Genomic DNA, 18,509 nt, shown 5'->3' on the forward strand with positions numbered 1-18,509 from the left:
AACAAAAATAATACATTGCTAATATGTGTTATACATACCTATAAAACTAACAAATAATCATACAACTCTGTTTCTTACTGGAAAGGAATGCCAAACATGATTAAAAATATCACTTAATCTTTGATTAATCACCTGCTTAAGTAGAATGATGTTGTTGAGAAGGTTACCTAGCAACAGAGAAAAACAAAACACCTCTCCCACAATCACAACATCATTTACAGAAAAAGGGTTGTCAATTACTTTCATTAATACTTTCATTCAATCACAAAAATATTAAGTAAAAGGGTGAAAAAAATAACTTACTTTTGATAAGTTGATCTCCCTTAGAGCAAACACAGCTAAACCATTGAACAAGACCCTCGGGCCTTCTTCTAATGTAAACACAATGCTCGTCTGCAAAATTGAGGCGATAAAATAAAATTTGAATATTGTTTGGGTAGTTTATATATGATTTGATAATTTGATTTAAAATACAATAAAATAAATTATCTTTTTTGTTACCTTATGGGGCTTGTCAATTCCTTGGATTATAGGTTCTCTTGCTAGTATTAGAAAACGAGTTATGTTATCTAAATCATCTTGAACATTCAATATAAAAATTGTAAGACAAAAGGAGAAATGTATATTTGAAAATACTATGAGATGTGATTTTTTTTAATGTTATCAATCCATAAATTAAGCGCAACAAATAGTTACCTATCTTTTTTATAAACTTTTATGGGGGTATAATGACCAAAATGCCCTTGTATTTATATACATGTTTACAAATATAACTTTAATAACTAGGTGACACCTGGATTGTTTGTGCTAGAATATCAAGCCCAATTTCAGCAGCCCGAGAACTTGCAACTGCTCCAGTGTCTCGTATGGATTCCGAGGCTACAATCTATTAAAAAAACACTTAACAAATTTTAAACAAAGAAAAAAACACAATATTAAAAGTTTAAACGCAAGAATTAGCAACTAGTTTCATTTACCTATCCATAGTTTCAGTTTATAGTTTATTTCTTTTCATTCTCCTTTTGTTACGAATCTTCTTCTCCTTCTACTACTTTTTTTTTTAAGATTTGAGTTTCATATATCATCTTACTTTCATTATGTATACATAGTATCTGTTTTCTATGGTATCTATTTCGTGAGAAGGAGATAGCATACAACAGAAGTGTGGTATCTATTTTTTGTTTCATTTGTTTTTGTTTTTTCATAAAGTATAAAGAAAAAGGCATATTTGTCCTTTTCCCTTTAAAGAAATAATGTTAGGTATCCTTGAATTTTTTATCATAATTGATGTAATGGTGATTTTATAAATCTAAATCATACTTTTCGGTTGTAACAATTTTTTTTAAAACTTTTTGAACATAATGTTTAAATGAAAAACTTAAAGTTTCTGTTAAAACTGTATTGAATGTAATCAACATTACAACAATTATTATAAAAAATGCAAAAAAAAAAAAAAATCACTGTGATTACTTCTTTAGACTTTGATTTATACAAAGGGACCAAATTTCATTAAATTTTATTAACACATGGGCCATTATGTAATTTTTTTAAAACAAATGTACTACTTTGAAAATTTAGTTACACAGGGGCTGTTATGTCAATTGAATAACATAAGGATCAGATTTCAATTAATTTATTAAGACATGAGTTGTTTTGTAAATTGGTTAACAGAGGGAGCATTTATGTAATTTTTAGCAAAAATTATATTACTTTCAATCATAAGGATTAGATTTCAATTAATTTAATTACTTTTCTATCTTTAAATAATTATCAAAAATTATATTACTTTGAATCATAAATACTTTTACAACCTTTTTTTAACACGATAAATTATTATTATTAAATTTTAGTTTACAAAATTTATGTTTCATCGTATAATCATTTTAACACCCTCCTCCCTCCCCCTATGTGCTATTTAGTGTACAAATTCTTTGACAAAAAAATGATTAAAATGGCCGGATCGGGAAAAATGAAAAAAACAGAATTTTTTTTATCTGGGCAAAAAGTAATTTTGAAGTTTTATTCAAAACAAACACAAAATAAGGTATCTTTTAGATTAACCCTATAATTTAATTAACATTAGTTTTAAATTTTTTTGTGGTGTCCACACGTTATAACCTAGTATAATAATAAAGAAAAAAAGTTGAGAAGAACTTACAGCTTCTACCATCAAACAATGAGTCAGCACTAGCTTCAATTACTTGATATGTTCCAGCAATAATGTCCATAATAAGTGTAGCCATTTGGGACATGAGGACCATAGGGTAAACTCCCAATTCCCTCAGTTCTCTGGCTCTTTTCACAGTTTCAGCTGTGTTTGATAACATTGCTAACTCCAGAACAAAAAACAATAATTATCCTTTTAAAACTTATAAATTATAAAACATCATATAAAAGTCAAGTGTTTTTTTTATATAAATAGAAACGATATTATAAGTTATAACAATAATAATGTAAGCTTATGGATTGGTTTGTAGCCCATCTTTTATAATAATGAGTGTATCTTTCTAAAGAGTTTTTGTCCAATTCTCTTCGTTTCTCTGCGTCATCATACTGCAGACAACAAAATACACAATATTTATTATTTAATAACTTCAAATGTGTAAAAGATTTATTAAATAATATAAATAAATCTTAATTTATCACTGCTCCCTCTTTTTATGAAAAACATATTTCACAAGATTTTTATGAAAAATACATTGGAAAATACATAAATAAATAAATAAATAATAAACTTACCAGCAGAATCCAAATTTGCAAGGCGGAGTACATGTAATATGCATACAGTTGGTAAGCCATCCAAATACTGGGGTGCATGATGCAAGGCCTGGCTTATGGGTCCCAAAACCTGTGACAAATGAGGGTATGTAAGTGTAAATATGGATGTGGGATCTGATGCAAGACTATGACCCTTTTCTTTGCATATAACAAGTACCTTTAAAGATGAACGTTCACCAGAAAGTAAAGCAAGATTTGCGAGACCCATCATAAATTCTGGAAGCTGCACAAAAAATCGTGTTTTAAGTACAATTCTTCACAAAGTTATTAGAGAGAGAGAGAGAGAGAGAGAGAGAGAGAGAGAGAGAATGTATAGGTAGTATTTGAACAGCTCTTAAACAGAAATCATAAGCTTCATCTGCACAAAGGAATGTTAGTTATTGACTGAAACTCAATGATTCAATGGATTCTAATCAGAAAAAATCCAATGTGTAACAGGAAAACTGGTTTCATACACAGTATGTTCTTATCCCAAGGGTAAAATATGGTTTCTTTATTGCATCCTTTAAATCTTAACAAACCTGAAACTCTTTTAAGGGCACTCTTTCTCATATACCTCACTTGCATATTTCCAGTTGATCACCTTCCAGATGTTCTTTAAGTAATCGGGCCTAACATTTTTATACTGCAAATTGTACAAAAACACATATATAAGTTGAAATGTGTACAATTTGTATACCATACAAAAATGAAATTTGTTTAAATGCATGCTCCGAAATATCTATGCCAAGCAGAGGAACCAAACTTGGACCTTTTGTAACCAGTGGGTCCTACAACAGAGATTCATATTTCAATAATTTGAATTCTGAAGTTTAATAGGGATACTAATTTGTTTGAATAAAACTAGTGATAACTTACCTGGTTTGATGTGGTTTCAACCACAAGCCTCTTCAACTCTATGTCAACAGCAAGCCACTGCCAAAATATATCATAAGTTTAAAATAACAAAAAAAAAGTTGAAAGAAAAAACCAAAATGACAAAATAAAGATTAAGGAACATACCACCCATCCAGAACCTTGCACAGCAGCGCCTTTTGCGTTCTTTTTAGCAATCAGTTTTTCCACAGAACTAAAGCTCTGGTTGATAGTCGAGCCCAAAGAACCATGTGGTGGCTCGCCACCTCCTTCCTACAATAAGGTTTTAGGGTTTCAGTTTTGGTCAAATTATAGTGCTCGGAAGTCAGAATTATCATCTAAATCAGAAGAAGAAGTCAAGAAACTAACACTGGTGGGAGTGAGATTCTTCCAGAAAATTGAGTGATTTACATGACCTGCTCAGAGACATAAGGGTAGATTAGATATCTGTGGTTGTATGTGTTGGATTAATGTCTAAGTCCATAACTATATTTGGTAAGACTTGACCCGACCCGGCATGGTCCATTTGGGTTGCATGGCATCATGCACTTGGATAGACTATAATGAGAGAAATAAGACACTTATGGTTATTAATATATTATAAGTTCTAGTATATTAGTAATAAGAATAATAAGATTATTTAATTAGTATTGATCAAGAATTAATCTAGGATTAATTAAGTGATCAAAAGAAGACTAATTAAATATATGGGTTGATTGTGTAAATCATCCATACTTGTATAGTGGGCTAATGCTCCATGGATAATCAAGTTGGGCTAAAACCCATAGGATGGTCCATGGATGCTCCATGGTGTATTTGTACCCATGGATCCAAGGAAATGGAAAGTCATGACAATTAGGGTTTGCCCCAATTGTAACACTATATAAGCATCATATTATTCACCAAAATCGGCACTAGTGGGTATACTAGAAGGGCTAGCCGATTTCATGAAGTGTGGGTTTTCTCTCAAGTCATTCCATGTGTATTTGGTGTTGTGTGAACCATTTGAGGTGTCACACTTGGGGCACTAGGCACTCTAGCTTCATGAAGACTTTCTTCTCCAAAGAGGTATGTATTCTATCTTGCTATAGTCATTGTTTTGTATGCTAGATTAGGATAATACCTTGGAAGTTCTTATTTGCATGTATAATAGAGAAAACATAGATCCAAGGTATTTAGGGTTGCATGTACACTTAGGAGTGTTAGAATGCTCAAAACCCAACAGTATGAATATTATTATCCTCCTAGCATCAAATTTGTCCTAAATGTGTTGTTCAGTTGTTTCATTTTAACCTATTTAGGACTTGAAGAGGAAGTTTCCAATCGAATTATAGTGTTTAACCTTGCAAGAAAGACCCATTACAAGAAAGACCCATTACAATCATAGCTCTTTGTACCCATAAATCATCACATAAATCTTCATCTTCCTTTGTTCACAAATCTTTATTCCACCCACCCCACCCCACCCCACCCTAACACACCCAAGCTATCACCAAATCTGAATTTTTTTTCAATACTTTTAGGAGATTTACATCTGACTCAGTACTGAATCATGTCTGCTGAAGCCATAATAGGCTGGTTTGCATAAAGGTAACTCGGTGAGTTATTCATGAACTCGTCGACAAACTCAGTGCCACCTCCGCTGCCGTATTGCTCGTCCTCAAACCTACAACCGGTGTCGACAGGTTGGTACATAAAAGCGATCATCTCATTCAGAGACTGTAGCCGGTGGCTCAGCTCCGCCACCTGAGCTCTTAGAACAGAGTTCTCCGCCTCCACGCTTATGTAATGCTGGGTGGTGATACTGACGCTTGATATGATCTGGTTGTTCTCATTTCTGAGTTGATTCAGCTGACTCTTGAGATCATCCAGATGCTTTTGCTTCCTCTTTCTAGATCTCCTTGCAGATTCACGATTCGAAATCATTCTCTTCTTCCTCCTCTGATCCATCAATTGCTGAAGATCTTCATCAGACCCCGAGTTCTGAATTGGGTATGAACCACCTGATGATGTTGTCGTACCACTAGAGGAAACCATTAGAATACCTTCAAGTTTGAAATTGCAGATTCGAAGAGAGAAAATGAAGATTTTAAACAGAACCCAGATGGTAATAGAGCTTCAAATTGATTATTATTATTACTATTTAGATTTATCTATCTATTAAATATATATATATATATATATATATATATATATATATATATATATATATATATATATATATATATATATATATATATATAAAAGATATAGATGTAAATTCGTACATAACGCTTCTAGCAAGTATTCAACCAAAAACACTGAAATCGACAAGATAGGAAATTATAGTGTTTAACCTTCGCCATTGAACTTAATAGTGCTCTGAAATTTGACAACAGTTGAAGCATCTCCCTTGGTAATAGCATCATCGAGCTGCTCGATAGCTTTATTGTAGTTGGTTATGTAAGTCCGGTGGTGTTTCTGGTGATGGAGCTGCATAATCTCTCCGCTAATCGCCGACTCCAGTGCGCCATAATCGTAGGAAAGATCGGGAAGCGTGAACGTCTGCAATCCACACACATGTTGCTAAAACTTTGATATCGCACCTAGGGTTTTAGCAGTCGCGAGGGTTTGTAGAGCCATGTGTTCCAAAAACAGATGAAGAAGAAGGGAATAATCTTTGTACCTGATTTAGGGAATAAAAGAATATTTAGAGATTGAATGTAAGAGAAAGAAATCCAGGGCATATACATGAAGAAGAAGAGAACAATCTTCGAACCTGATGCCTCCTCCGCTTTTGCTTTCCTTCTCTTGATGTTTCCGATTGTACCTTGAACCTCTGACTTTCGATCCCAAATCTGACTTGTAACCATCGATTTCTGATCTTCAACCTCTAATTCGAGTCATATAGTTTCGAATCTCAGAAAATTTACCTTGCTACCTCTTATTTTTGATGAAAGAGGAGACTCAAATCTGAGAGAAAAATGAGGAATCGATAATTAGGGCAAGAGGGAAAAAAGAAAAAAAAGGAAGGCGGGGTTTTTAATGTTTTAGGATTTCATTTTTTCATTTCCCCCCCTGATTATTAAAGGATGGAATGCGTTCCCCCTGATTATTAAAGGATAGAACGCGCGTTCAAATTAAATTTATAAAGCGGCATCCTTAGACGACACGCATCTTATTATAGGTGCCCTCCGTGTTTTTTTGTTTTTGTTTTTTGGACACTAATTTAAGGGCACGCAATAATGCGCGACCTAAATTCTTAAATTTTTTGAAGAGATGACTCTTTTTTAATGTCGCTCTCTAATGCGTAACATAAATCAAAGAGCGTCGTGTTTTGCGCGTCGTAAAAGGCTGTTTTTCTAGTAGTGCTTGTGACTCGCCGAGTACCCCTAGATCTGAAACCATACAGAGGCTTTCCAAGCCATGCAGAAGCTCTAAACCATAGATCTACCCTTCTACAAGCCATCCATAACGTAAAGTGGCAAACTTTACGTGAATCCAAGTAGATCTAAGCATGTTACACTCTAGGGTTTGGGTTTGGGACAAAAGAACTTCACCAACAACTCTTAAGCATAGACTTTATGGCTTTCTGGATCATTAGCAACCTAGATCTGAGGTAGCAACCTCAGATCTTACACCAAACTTGAGATGGACCTCATTTATGCCCCAACCCCCCCCCCCCCACAAATGATAGATCTAGATGCACAAAAGCTCAAACAGAAGATTATTACCTCAAATAAAGGCTCCCACTGATAAATGAACCAATTCTCTGCAAAGCCCCTTGCTCCAAACTTCTTGCTCTTCAATTTCCTTCCAAGATTACCTCCTCCAAGGCTCTAATCTCTCACCAAGGAAAGCTCACACGAATTTAGGGTTTCTGGAACTCAAAGGGAAGGTAAAGAGGCCGGGGAAGAAGTGTTATGTTCTTTATATAGGGCTCAACCCCCGAAATTAGGGTTTTCTCTACTCAGCACCAAATCGTCGAGTCCACTTATGGACTCGCCGAGTTGCCCTTTCACACTTACACTTTTAGCCCTTCAACTCTACTTCTGATATTCTGGGATGTTACATCCAAGATCTAGGGTGGAAAGCAATAATGCTCGAAAGCTGTTAACTTAAAGTGTAGTATTTTCATATATAAATGAGTGTATTTGGGACAAAAATCATGTTAAAGTGATTAACAAGTATATATGTGCAATAAGTTTTGTGATACTAAAAAATGTACAAAGATACTAGAAGATATCTTAGTGATTTTAACAATGTAAACAAATGAATAATTGAATAAAGTAGAGAAATAGGTTGTTGTCGATTAAACAACAGCAAATAAGTAAAGTAAATGCCATAACACAAAGAGTTAAGAGGAAATTCCTTAATCCTTTTTTTATCTCTGACATAAAACCTTAGGAGGTGATGAAATCACCTATCTTAGAACTTATATTATATAGAAATAAAATTACACGTGCTAGATGATCTTAGTATTAGTGTGAATGTTCTCAAATGTCGAGAGAATCAGAGAAGAAGTAGTAGTGGTAGAGTCTGTGTGTATCGATCAACTAGTATTTATATTCATAACAATAATAACTATAATTTTGACATTCTTGGGATCTTCCTTGATCCTTGCTTGACCTGGCTTTTATGAGGGCCTGCAAAGTTCATTGCAAAGTTCATGAGGCATTGACCATGTGAGGTTTGACTTGGTCCATTACTTTTTTATTGAGCCTTAAGTACGTGCATATGATTTCATAAAAAAACACGATGGCAGTCCAAGATCTTAGGCTTGCCTGGGATGTTAGTATAGGTTAAAGATATAGAAATAGTAAGTGTAATGTCCCAAAATTCAAGACTAAAAATTTCTTTTAATAAAACATCACATTAAGCAAATTCATCTTTTCAAAACATAAACTGAGTAATAGTTTCCAAAATACATGATCGTTATCAGAGTAAACATTCCCAGGCTGACTAATTTATGGTGTGTGCCATGCGATCACCCCGAGCTCCATCATCCGCCAATGGAAGTACCTGAAACCAAAACTGAAAACTGTAAGCACAAAGCTTAGTGAGTTCCCCACCCTACCACATACTGCACATACGGGGCCACGCCCGCTATCCTGGGCCTCGCCTACCCCTACCTCGGACCTCGCCCGCTACAATGGCCCCGCTACTCCAGGCCCCGCCTGGCTTCGAGCCCCGCTCGGATACAGATCTGTTTCATTTAGGCCTCGCCTGTCACAGGGCATCGCCCACTAACATACAATAGCACATAAACATATCACATCACATCGCGTAAGCTTAACACATTCTAACGGATCTTGTCCTGAGGCCTCGCCTATCTATGGGCCCCGCCCTTGTCCCGCTACCGATGAGTCATGGAACCCCGTCCATACTCCTGCTGATAGTGAGGTACGGGCCCAGCCCACCCTCACTCCTTCCCTACTTGGGCCTCGCCCCTGATCTGCTGCTACTGAGATGTGGAACACCATCCACACTCTGTTATTGGTGAGATACGGGACCTCGCCCACACTCACCTCCCTACCAGGCACATACAAGTATCACACAAACAACAAGTATAAACTATCACATAAACCATTCCTTGGGCACCCGCCCTCTATCATTGGACCTCGTCCCGAATATCATACTAGCATACTGTGCCTAGGGCTAACCCCCGGGTCTTCTACTCATAACTACATGGGCCGGCATTGTGGCCGTAGACCCATTCATACAAAGGGAAACTCACCTGCACTGGCTGAACTCGCTGATGATCCCACTGGCTGCTGACCGGTAACTCTCTGAACTCCTGCTCCACTAGCTTCTCGAGCTACCAAAATCAATGCAACACTTAGCCTAGCTGACCCCCGACAGTCAACCAAGTCAACTCCGGTCAAAGACAAAGTCCTGGTCAAAGTCAACCTTCCAAGTCAACCCTACTCGCCGAGTCATCCTATTGACTCGCCGAGTTCATATGTTCAGAGTTCTTCCATTCGCATCTCGACTTGCCGAGTCAGTCCATGACTCGCCGAGTCTACCGATTTCCGAGTCCTGACCTGTCCAAATCACCGAGTCTCCACTCGACTCACTGATTCGAGTCTCAACTCGAAGGGTTTGGGGTTTCGCGACCTGACTCGCCGAGTCCAAGAACAGACTCGCCGAGTCCAAGACAACCTTCAACAGACTCGCCGAGTTGTTCATCCAACTCGCCGAGTTCCTACCCAACTTCATCTGACTCGACGAGCTGTTCATCCCACTCATCGAGTTCCTCCTCATCTTCATGCTACTAGCCGAGTCCACTCAAAGGACTCGCCGAGTCCATTCAGATCTCTATACATGCAGAGGACTTTTGAGTCATGCATGGACTCCAAACCGTAGATCTACCCTTCCCAAGCCTATTCCTCACGTAAAGTTGCAAACTTTACGTGTAGAGAAGGAGATCTAGGCAAAATACACCATAAACTAGGGTTTAAGGCAAGGAGGCTCCATAATCAACTCAAGGGCTAAAACTTTATGCTTCTCAAGACCATAGTATGCTTGGATCTGAAGTAGCAACTCCAGATCCGGCTTCTAACTCAAACGGATGACTATCCATGGCTTAAAAAGCCCCAAATCTCACAACCAAAGAAGATCTAAAGGAAAGAAACGACTTATTACCTTCAATAACTCAGAAAGGTTCCACAAACTCCAGATCTAAGGCCAATCCTTGAGACTTCAATGATTTCCCCCTTTCTTCTTCCTTCAATTCACCCAAAAATGACTTGGAAGCTTGAATGCACAACAATGGGGGCTTAGGGTTCGTTTTATGTATGAGGGAGACTCTAAGGAACCCTAATGGAGAGAATAAGGAGTTTAAATAGAGCCCAAAGTCCCGGATTTAGGGTTTTCCTCGAACAGACCTGACTCGCCGAGTCTCCTTGGCCGACTCGCCGAGTCGGTCACTTACTCCTCGACCCGGATCCCGCTTGGACTCGCCGAGTCCCCCCCTTAAAGTTAGGGTTTTCTTTCCTTTCTTGGCCTTCAAAACTTTGGGTGTTACAGTAAGTCTAAATTTCTACCCACAACACCTTGAATTGTTGTCATATGATTGCCAACTCCTTAAGATCCCAACAAGTTGCATTGAGTCAGTAATGTCATGTACCGTCCCAAGTTGTCTCGGTCACTCTTTCTTGTACTATCACGCCATAATCATCATATTACAATTTCATAAATATGTCAATGGCTCACCTTCTAGTGTCGTCAATCACATCAGAGTATTTCTTTCATCTAAGCATGAAGTTCGTGATTCCATTCCATTCTTTACTCAACCAACTTACTTGTAATTTAAAGTTCTCATCCCTATGTAGTAACATAAGCTTGTCCTAAATAGACAACTTCAACTAGTTTTTTAATCATAAATATGGAGTTCCAATTCTTGTCCTATTTTAGACATTTACCAAAAGTCAATTATGTCCCCTTTTAGCCAATGGAATCCTAATAAATTAAATAGCTTAATTTGCTTCATTCTTTGGTGTTTCTAACTCACTAATAATTGTACTTAAAGGGTACAATTCAATTTTGAACATATATCAAATGTATACCAATAATTTTAAATTCTTATACTAGTTGTTTGACTTTGACAGAAAATTCAAAGCTGTAAAAATTTTCCATTATTCATTAGCATGCTTTAAACTCCTTTATGCCTCTTCTTTGTCACAAGTTGTGTGTTCAGTAAGTTCCTAACTCACCCGAATCCCTACCACATTTATGGTTCGATCGAATTCGAGTATTTTCATGTGTTTATAATACTACAAGCCCTATATTATTATACTCATATCATACATAACCAACCTTGACTTTGCCACTTAGGAGATTTTGATCCATTGCTTTAGACTATCTATACACTAGTATTACTTTGAATACTCACTTTAGAGGCACTACATGTAGCATTCTACAAGTCCATTTAACTTATCTTGCGTTGCACAAACATCCAGCATGACAATTCCTTTGTATCACTTGTTGGACAAGAGTCTACCTAAATTAAGGCATTATAATCCTATAACTCATTCATACTTTCCATAACCAAAGTCTAAGCCTAGGAGTGGAATCATTCAATCTGAATTCTCTTAAACTATGGTTTTGATACCAAACTATAACATCCCAAATTATTCAATACTTAAAATGCAATGGTTATAAAATAGTTTTCAGAATTAACTAGCAATTACTAAAAACTCGGTCCCACAAATATATTCATAATTAAATCATTGGGTATTAGCAATAAGCATCAATATAACCATATCAAGTAAATACAAATTACATAAAAACCATTAATAATGAACTTGACAAGATCCACTCCATTCCCTATCTCTTAACTTCTAACTTTCATCTCTCACCTTTTATCCTTAAGTACAACACAGGATACATGACATTAAAAAGAGATACGTAAGACAATAATGTTTTGTGAGATACACGGGTTTGTGATCCGAAACATTTCAAAACATTTTCAAGGAAATTCATTTCATATATAACATAAGTGGTGTATTACATTAGCTATTTTCCAGTTGTGGATGGATAGCAAAGAAAGACTTGGGATCTATCAAAGTAGGTTTAATTAACCGAACAAAAACCGGTTTCAACAAAATGGAAAAAGAGAACAAAAATCCTAAAAAAATCAGGCCATGAAGAATTATGGCTTCCATCTTTCTCCCATTGGGGAAGAAAAGTCTTAAGATTCTTATGAAACATGAATGTATATAGCTCTCAATGTAAACTCCTCAACAACCTTGTTCTCTTCCTTATCGAACTGCAAAAGAAAACACATATATTTTTCAAGCTATGATCCACCATATATTGTTTCACTATAAAAAAGTTATTGTATAAATAAATCACCATGCGGTTAGTTATGTTATTTGTAGTTGCCCCATTAGGTGCTACAACGGCTTTAACTTTAAACTTAGATTTGCACATCATGCCAGGTGGTGCCTCCTTTACTGCTCTCTTTATAACTACATAAGTTGCATACAAAAATATATTATTGTTGTGCTAGATAAGTAGAGAATTAGAATTTTGATCACCTGCTGCTACATTTACCTGTGATATTACAAACTGATCTTGGTAATATAATTCCATTGTTTGGACGAACATTGCATTCCAATGGGGTCGTTGTTTGAATCTAAAACCAAAAAAATAAAAGCTTCTCAAATTTTATAAAAGAACAATAACTCAACCACCAGAAAAAAAAAATTTATATACAAATATGGTACCTTAAAGGCAATAAATTGGTCGGTCTTGTTGGTCAAATGTAAGGAACATAAACTATGCTTCTTCAGTTCCACTAAAAAAATGACTCTAAATTTATTATTACCCATAATAGCAGATACAACCATACAAAGAAGGGAAAATACCGTAAATAGTCAAAAAAAAAAAATGGGGGTATTTTCAAAAAATAGACATAAAAATGGACTTTTCTGGATATAGACATGCATTCCGCGGAGGTAGCTCCGCGGAATCTACTGTAGCTCCGCAGAATGGCAAAATCGCAAATAAATCAATGTATTAAAAAAAAACACTAAAGATCCACACCTCCGCGGAATGGATCTTTAGTTTTTTTTTTTTTTTCACATCTATTCTTCTTGGTTTATATTCATTTCCCAAACTAATTATTTTTAAGAAAAGATTATCATACTATTATAATCTTTACTTGAAAATAATTAGTTGGAGAATTAATATAAACCCCGAAGAATCGATGTGAAAAAAAAAAAAAAAAAAAAACCCTCAAGATCCATTCCGCGGAGGTCCGCGGAGCGTCCTCCGCGAAATGTATGTCTATAGCCGGAAAAATCAAATTTTATGACTAAATTTAGAAATTCACCCTATTTTTTTTGTCTATTTGTGGTATTTTCCCTACAAAGAAAATAGATAAAAGTATTTGTAAAAAAAGGATGCAAGCACCAAAACCTAAATTATTTGGTTGATTTATCTTTAAGACCACACCAAAAATGCATTATTTAAAAGAAAACTAATGCTTTTATAAAACTTCATTTAAAAGTCCATACCTTTTTCATTTTATTAATTACAATAGAAATCTATTTTTATTGCTCCATTAATGTAATCTTCCTTACGGATTCATCTCTTGATTATGAAGTATAAAAACATGTAAATTACCACTTATTGATAAAACAATCAAACAAACGATTAGTCAAACACACTAAAAGGAACCCATAATGAAATCCGATGTAAATTGATCAAACTAAAACACATAGTTCACTCTCGGATAGAACTTAAGAGTACATTAAACAATTGGTATATAAAAAAGTTCAAAGTTACAATAAAAGAACTCTAATAATTATAAAATCAATAGTAGAAACTTACATGGAAATTTGAGTTTTGAAGGATGAAGAATGAGAAAATCCCCGACACACATGTCTGTAATGGTAAGAACGTCTGATCCGGGTAACCCCTAATTTTAACAATTTTTGTGTAAAGCATGGCAAAAATGGGTGAGGAGTTCTTGATTTTAACGTATTAACTTATAAAGAGATATAATATAAATGAAAACAAAAAACTAAAAAAATCCAAAGAACTTAACGAAAATCAATATACGCCAAAATAAAAATCGTTTGTAAAATGGAACTTGCTATTGGAAGGAGAGAACACAACGCTTTGATCTCAAACATAATATATATATATATATATATATATATATATATATATATATATATATATATATATATATATATATATATATATATATATATATATATAGCTAGCATTTTTTCTTGAACCTCATGTATTTGAAACTCTCATGACTTTTCAATTTCTTTCTAATAATAATTATAAGTTGGTTAATAATGTTAAATAAATATAAAACCTAAAGTGTAATCATATATAAACTAAATTTCAATATTAAAATAATATATTTTTATAAAGTTATATTTTTTAATTTTTAACATATTATATTTAATTTATTAGTTTTTATATATTGTTGGATGTAAACCATTATCATTTTAAAGATACATTTTGGAACAATTTGTATAAAATACTTAAATTATTAATTTAAATATAACATTATAGGGTCAACTTTAATATAAATTTTAGTTGAACTTAAACAATCCAAAAAATATTTTGTAAATAGTTAAAAGTGATAAATTGTAGTATCTTTCTAATAATGATTATAAGTTGGTTAATAAGGTTATATAAATATCAAACTTAAAGTGTAATCATAACTAAACTAAATTTCAATTTTAAAATAATATTTTTACTTTTACATATAAAGTTATATCTTTAACTTTTAACATATTATACTTAATTTATTAGAATTAAAATGTTGTTGTATGTAAACCATTATCCGTTTAAAGCTACAACTTTTGAACAGTTTGGACGAAATACTTAAATTGTTAATTTAAATATAACATTACAGTGTCAACTTAAATAAAAATTTCAGTTCCACTTAAAAAAACCAAATAATATTTTGTAAATAGTTAAAATTGATAAATTGTAGTGATAAATGCAAAAACTAAACTGTAATCTTGGTTTAACTAAAATATTTCCTAAATATGTTTTTATAATCGTTAAAAATTTTCAAATAAATAACTTAAAATAACTTACAATAACAAAAATTAAAAATAAATTTATATAAATAATTATATTGTTACCTTTAAAATCAAAAAACAATGTTTGATGTTTAAAATAATTATAATGATAGAAATTAAAATATTAAGCAAATAAATTCTTAAAAAAATAATTAACAATAACAACAACTATAAATAACATTAAACCATATATTATATTTAATTTTATTCATATGTAACTCGCATGTAGAAATCATTTAAACGATTGAAATTATGTAGTTATAATAGATTATATATTATCATATAATTCAAAATAATCAATATATTATATCAATATAGTATACAGATTATTATATTAAATTTAACAACAACGTTATTGTTATATTAAAAAAAACATATATTTGTAAATACTTCAACTATATAGATATTTATACGCAACGCGCGAGCATTCACCTAGTATATATATATATATATATATATATATATATATATATATATATATATATATATATATATATATATATATTTCCTAATAAATGAAAATAATTTTTTCACTTGTCATCCTCTTATGCATTATGCCATATGTCATTTTATGGTAAATTTAGATTAAATTATATCCATGTGTCATTTTGTGGTTTTTTCCATTTTAATAAATTTCATATAATACTTAAATGTAATAAATATAATAATAAATGTATATCTAATACATTAATGCAACTTTCCTTATAATTTCTGAATTTCTAAATTGAATCAAATTATTTTATTTATTTAAATTATTAGTTTAAATTTAAAAGACAACTATGCACTTCAATTTTAATAATTAATATTTTACTTTTTTTCTTATAAATTTAAATTGTTAGATCTTCATGTTTGTTTATTTTTTTAAATAAACTCATGTAATACATGAGTTTATATATATATATATATATATATATATATATATATATATATATGTATATATGTATATATATATATATATATATATATATAGAGAGAGAGAGAGAGAGAGAGTGAGTGAGTGAGTGAGAGAGAGAGAGAGATTCATATTCATTTGAGACCATGTTAATTTTGTGAGACCGTAAGAACAAATCTAAAAATAATTTTAAAATGCAAAATAAAAAGAAAATTCCAAAAAAAAAATTAATTATTATTTTCATCACTTTAATTACCTAAAGAAATAAAAAAAAATACCGTGAAATATTCTAATATAATATAACACTGTAAATATTCTAATGTGATTTTTAGAATGTTAGAATATTCTACTAGATTTGTCAGATATGTAAAATATTCTAATATTCTACAAGAATATGTAAAAAAATGGTTTTTTTTGGAAAATATAAATGACGAAAATAATATTTGAAAAGAAGAATTTCGAAAATTTTTAATTATTTTGTATTTTAAAAATATTTTTTTATCTACAGAATGAGTAACTAGGATTGCGTCTCACGATCTCACAAAATTAGGTCGTCTCACATGAACATATATATATATATATATATATATATATATATATATATATATATATATATATATATATATATATATATATATATAGGTTTAGATTCTATGGAAAACAAAACATTAAAAATCATAAAAATGCATAAAAAAATACTTAGAGATCACTAAATTTTTTTTTTAAAAAAATCGCACCTTTTAACACAAAATCGCTAATTTTTTTTTTGAAAAACAAAACTTTTTTTTATAAAAAAAAAATTGATTTTTTTTCAGCGAATTTTTAAAAAAAGTTGTGCTTTTTTGATATGTAAAGTCAAAAAATAGTTTTGTGATGTCTAGGTATATTTTTTTTATGTATTTTTATCATTTTTAGGGTTTTTTTTGTTGGTTTTCTTGTTTTCCATATAACTCTTCCCTATATATATATATATATATATATATATATATATATATATATATATATACACACACACACACACACACACACACACACACACACACACACACACACGAATATATATGAATAATTGTATTCATATATGAATACGTATATTCATATACGAATAAGTATAGAACAAATGATTATTCTAATATTAATATGGGGACGGTGGTTGGTGGCTGGTGGGTAGGTTAATTCATTGTGGTTTATCATCCATGATGATTATGCTTGCATTTTAAACTATAGTTCTTTCAGAATAAGTAAATGTAAAGACTTACTTGAATATCCAACGCATGTTCGATCTTCCCAATGACTATGGCCATACTAGGGCGTTCCTTTAAATTTAAACTAATGCACTGATATGCAACTTCTTTAATAATAAAGAAAGAAGGACTGCTAATCTGATGTCTTATATGGGGATCAACTAACTCATGTACTTTCTTTTCATCAGATTGTCGAACCAAAGTCATTAGAAACGCTGCCTTATTTCCAAGGCTTCTTTCACTGTAAACAAGCATCCCACTCAACATTTCGAATAGTACCACACCAAATGAGTACACGTCTGATTCTTTTCGGAGGATATGGCTTTCATGGTAAGCGGGATCCAAGTAAAATTGGGTACCCGCAACCTTTGTATTAAGATGGGTAATTGGCCGATTCTTTGGACCCCATTTTGACAGGCCAAAATCACATATTTTTGCCACCAAATTTTCGTCTAACAATATGTTAGCACTCTTAAAGTCTCTATGTATCACTCTGGTGTGCTCCCCAAGACCCGAGTGAAGGTAATCGAGTCCTTTTGCTGCCCCTAAACAAATCTTGAGGCGTTGTGTCCATGCTATGTCACACATCTTATTTGCGTATTGGAGATGATGGTCGAGGCTTCCATTGGTAGCATACTCATAAACTATAATCATCTCATCGGCTTCATCACAGTAGCCAATAAAGGAGATGATGTTTTCATGCTTGAATTTTAAAATCATGTGAAGCTCATTACGGAACTCGTCCTCTCCTTGATAACTATCGGGTGCTCGGCGTTTGATAGCAGCTGTGCGGTTTTGCCAACGTTCAGAGAGTTCTCCTACGTAGACCTTGCCAAATCCACCGCCTCCAATGAATCTTTCCAGGCTGAAGTTTTTGGTTGCAAGGTTGATCTCCTCTAGTGGTATTAGATAATTTTCAAGGTTTCCCTTTGAAGAAGACATTGTCTTTTGATATTGATGATGATTTATGGTTTAGGTAGAAGCACTAAATTGGCTTTCAATAAATACAGAGAACGAAGTTTGCTAAGGTTACCCACCTCATTTGACCATGGCTTAAAAGAAATTTCAAGTCATCGATAAATTGTTAAAAAAAACTCTCATATGCAAGTTGTTGGGTAATGTATTTTAAAGGTATTCGATGACTTGACTTCAATTTATAAGATATATGGTTAATTTATAGTAGTATGATTACAAGTTTAGTGT

The 18,509-nt window shown here is 32.8% G+C and overlaps 3 protein-coding genes across 3 annotated transcripts; all 3 read right to left on the reverse strand.

The window, feature by feature from the left end:
* Window positions 1-3,275: 3,275 nt before the first annotated feature.
* Window positions 3,276-6,255, reverse strand: LOC111920433 (superoxide dismutase [Mn], mitochondrial). Its single transcript, XM_052768037.1, is given in 6 exon segments — window positions 3,276-3,416; window positions 3,484-3,548; window positions 3,637-3,693; window positions 3,781-3,906; window positions 4,003-4,049; window positions 5,970-6,255. Coding segments are annotated over 6 exon segments (687 nt in total). The 3' UTR covers window positions 3,276-3,310.
* On the reverse strand, window positions 5,000-5,761 carry LOC128130181 (bZIP transcription factor 11-like). Its single transcript, XM_052768038.1, has one exon. It carries the CDS (start codon window positions 5,668-5,670, stop codon window positions 5,173-5,175), a length of 498 nt encoding a protein of 165 aa, XP_052623998.1. The 5' UTR covers window positions 5,671-5,761; the 3' UTR covers window positions 5,000-5,172.
* Window positions 6,256-12,116: 5,861 nt separating the features above from the next.
* On the reverse strand, window positions 12,117-18,321 carry LOC111887028 (probable receptor-like protein kinase At5g59700). The gene is made up of 6 exons (XM_023883256.3): window positions 17,322-18,321; window positions 13,951-14,038; window positions 12,843-12,913; window positions 12,670-12,751; window positions 12,469-12,584; window positions 12,117-12,382 (listed from the first exon to the last, which is right to left on the reverse strand). The coding sequence occupies exons 1-6, from the start codon at window positions 18,246-18,248 to the stop codon at window positions 12,314-12,316; spliced, it is 1,353 nt and encodes a 450-aa protein (XP_023739024.1). The 5' UTR covers window positions 18,249-18,321; the 3' UTR covers window positions 12,117-12,313.
* Window positions 18,322-18,509: the final 188 nt, after the last annotated feature.

The sequence above is a fragment of the Lactuca sativa genome, chromosome 1 (assembly GCF_002870075.4).
Source record: "Lactuca sativa cultivar Salinas chromosome 1, Lsat_Salinas_v11, whole genome shotgun sequence".
NCBI classification, from domain to species: Eukaryota; Viridiplantae; Streptophyta; class Magnoliopsida; order Asterales; family Asteraceae; genus Lactuca; species Lactuca sativa.

What these genes read in the sequence shown, in the direction of transcription:
- LOC128130181 (XM_052768038.1), bottom strand. Translation starts at nt 5,670, where the DNA reads ATGGTTTCCTCTAGTGGTACGACAACATCATCAGGTGGTTCATACCCA.
- LOC111887028 (XM_023883256.3), bottom strand. Translation starts at nt 18,248, where the DNA reads ATGTCTTCTTCAAAGGGAAACCTTGAAAATTATCTAATACCACTAGAG. An exon ending in TTCAAAACTCAAATTTCCAT is followed by an intron (nt 12,914 to 13,950) that starts GTAAGTTTCTAC and finishes TCATTTTTTTAG; the next exon opens with TGGAACTGAAGAAGCATAGT. An exon ending in ATAACATAACTAACCGCATG is followed by an intron (nt 12,383 to 12,468) that starts GTGATTTATTTA and finishes TTTCTTTTGCAG; the next exon opens with TTCGATAAGGAAGAGAACAA.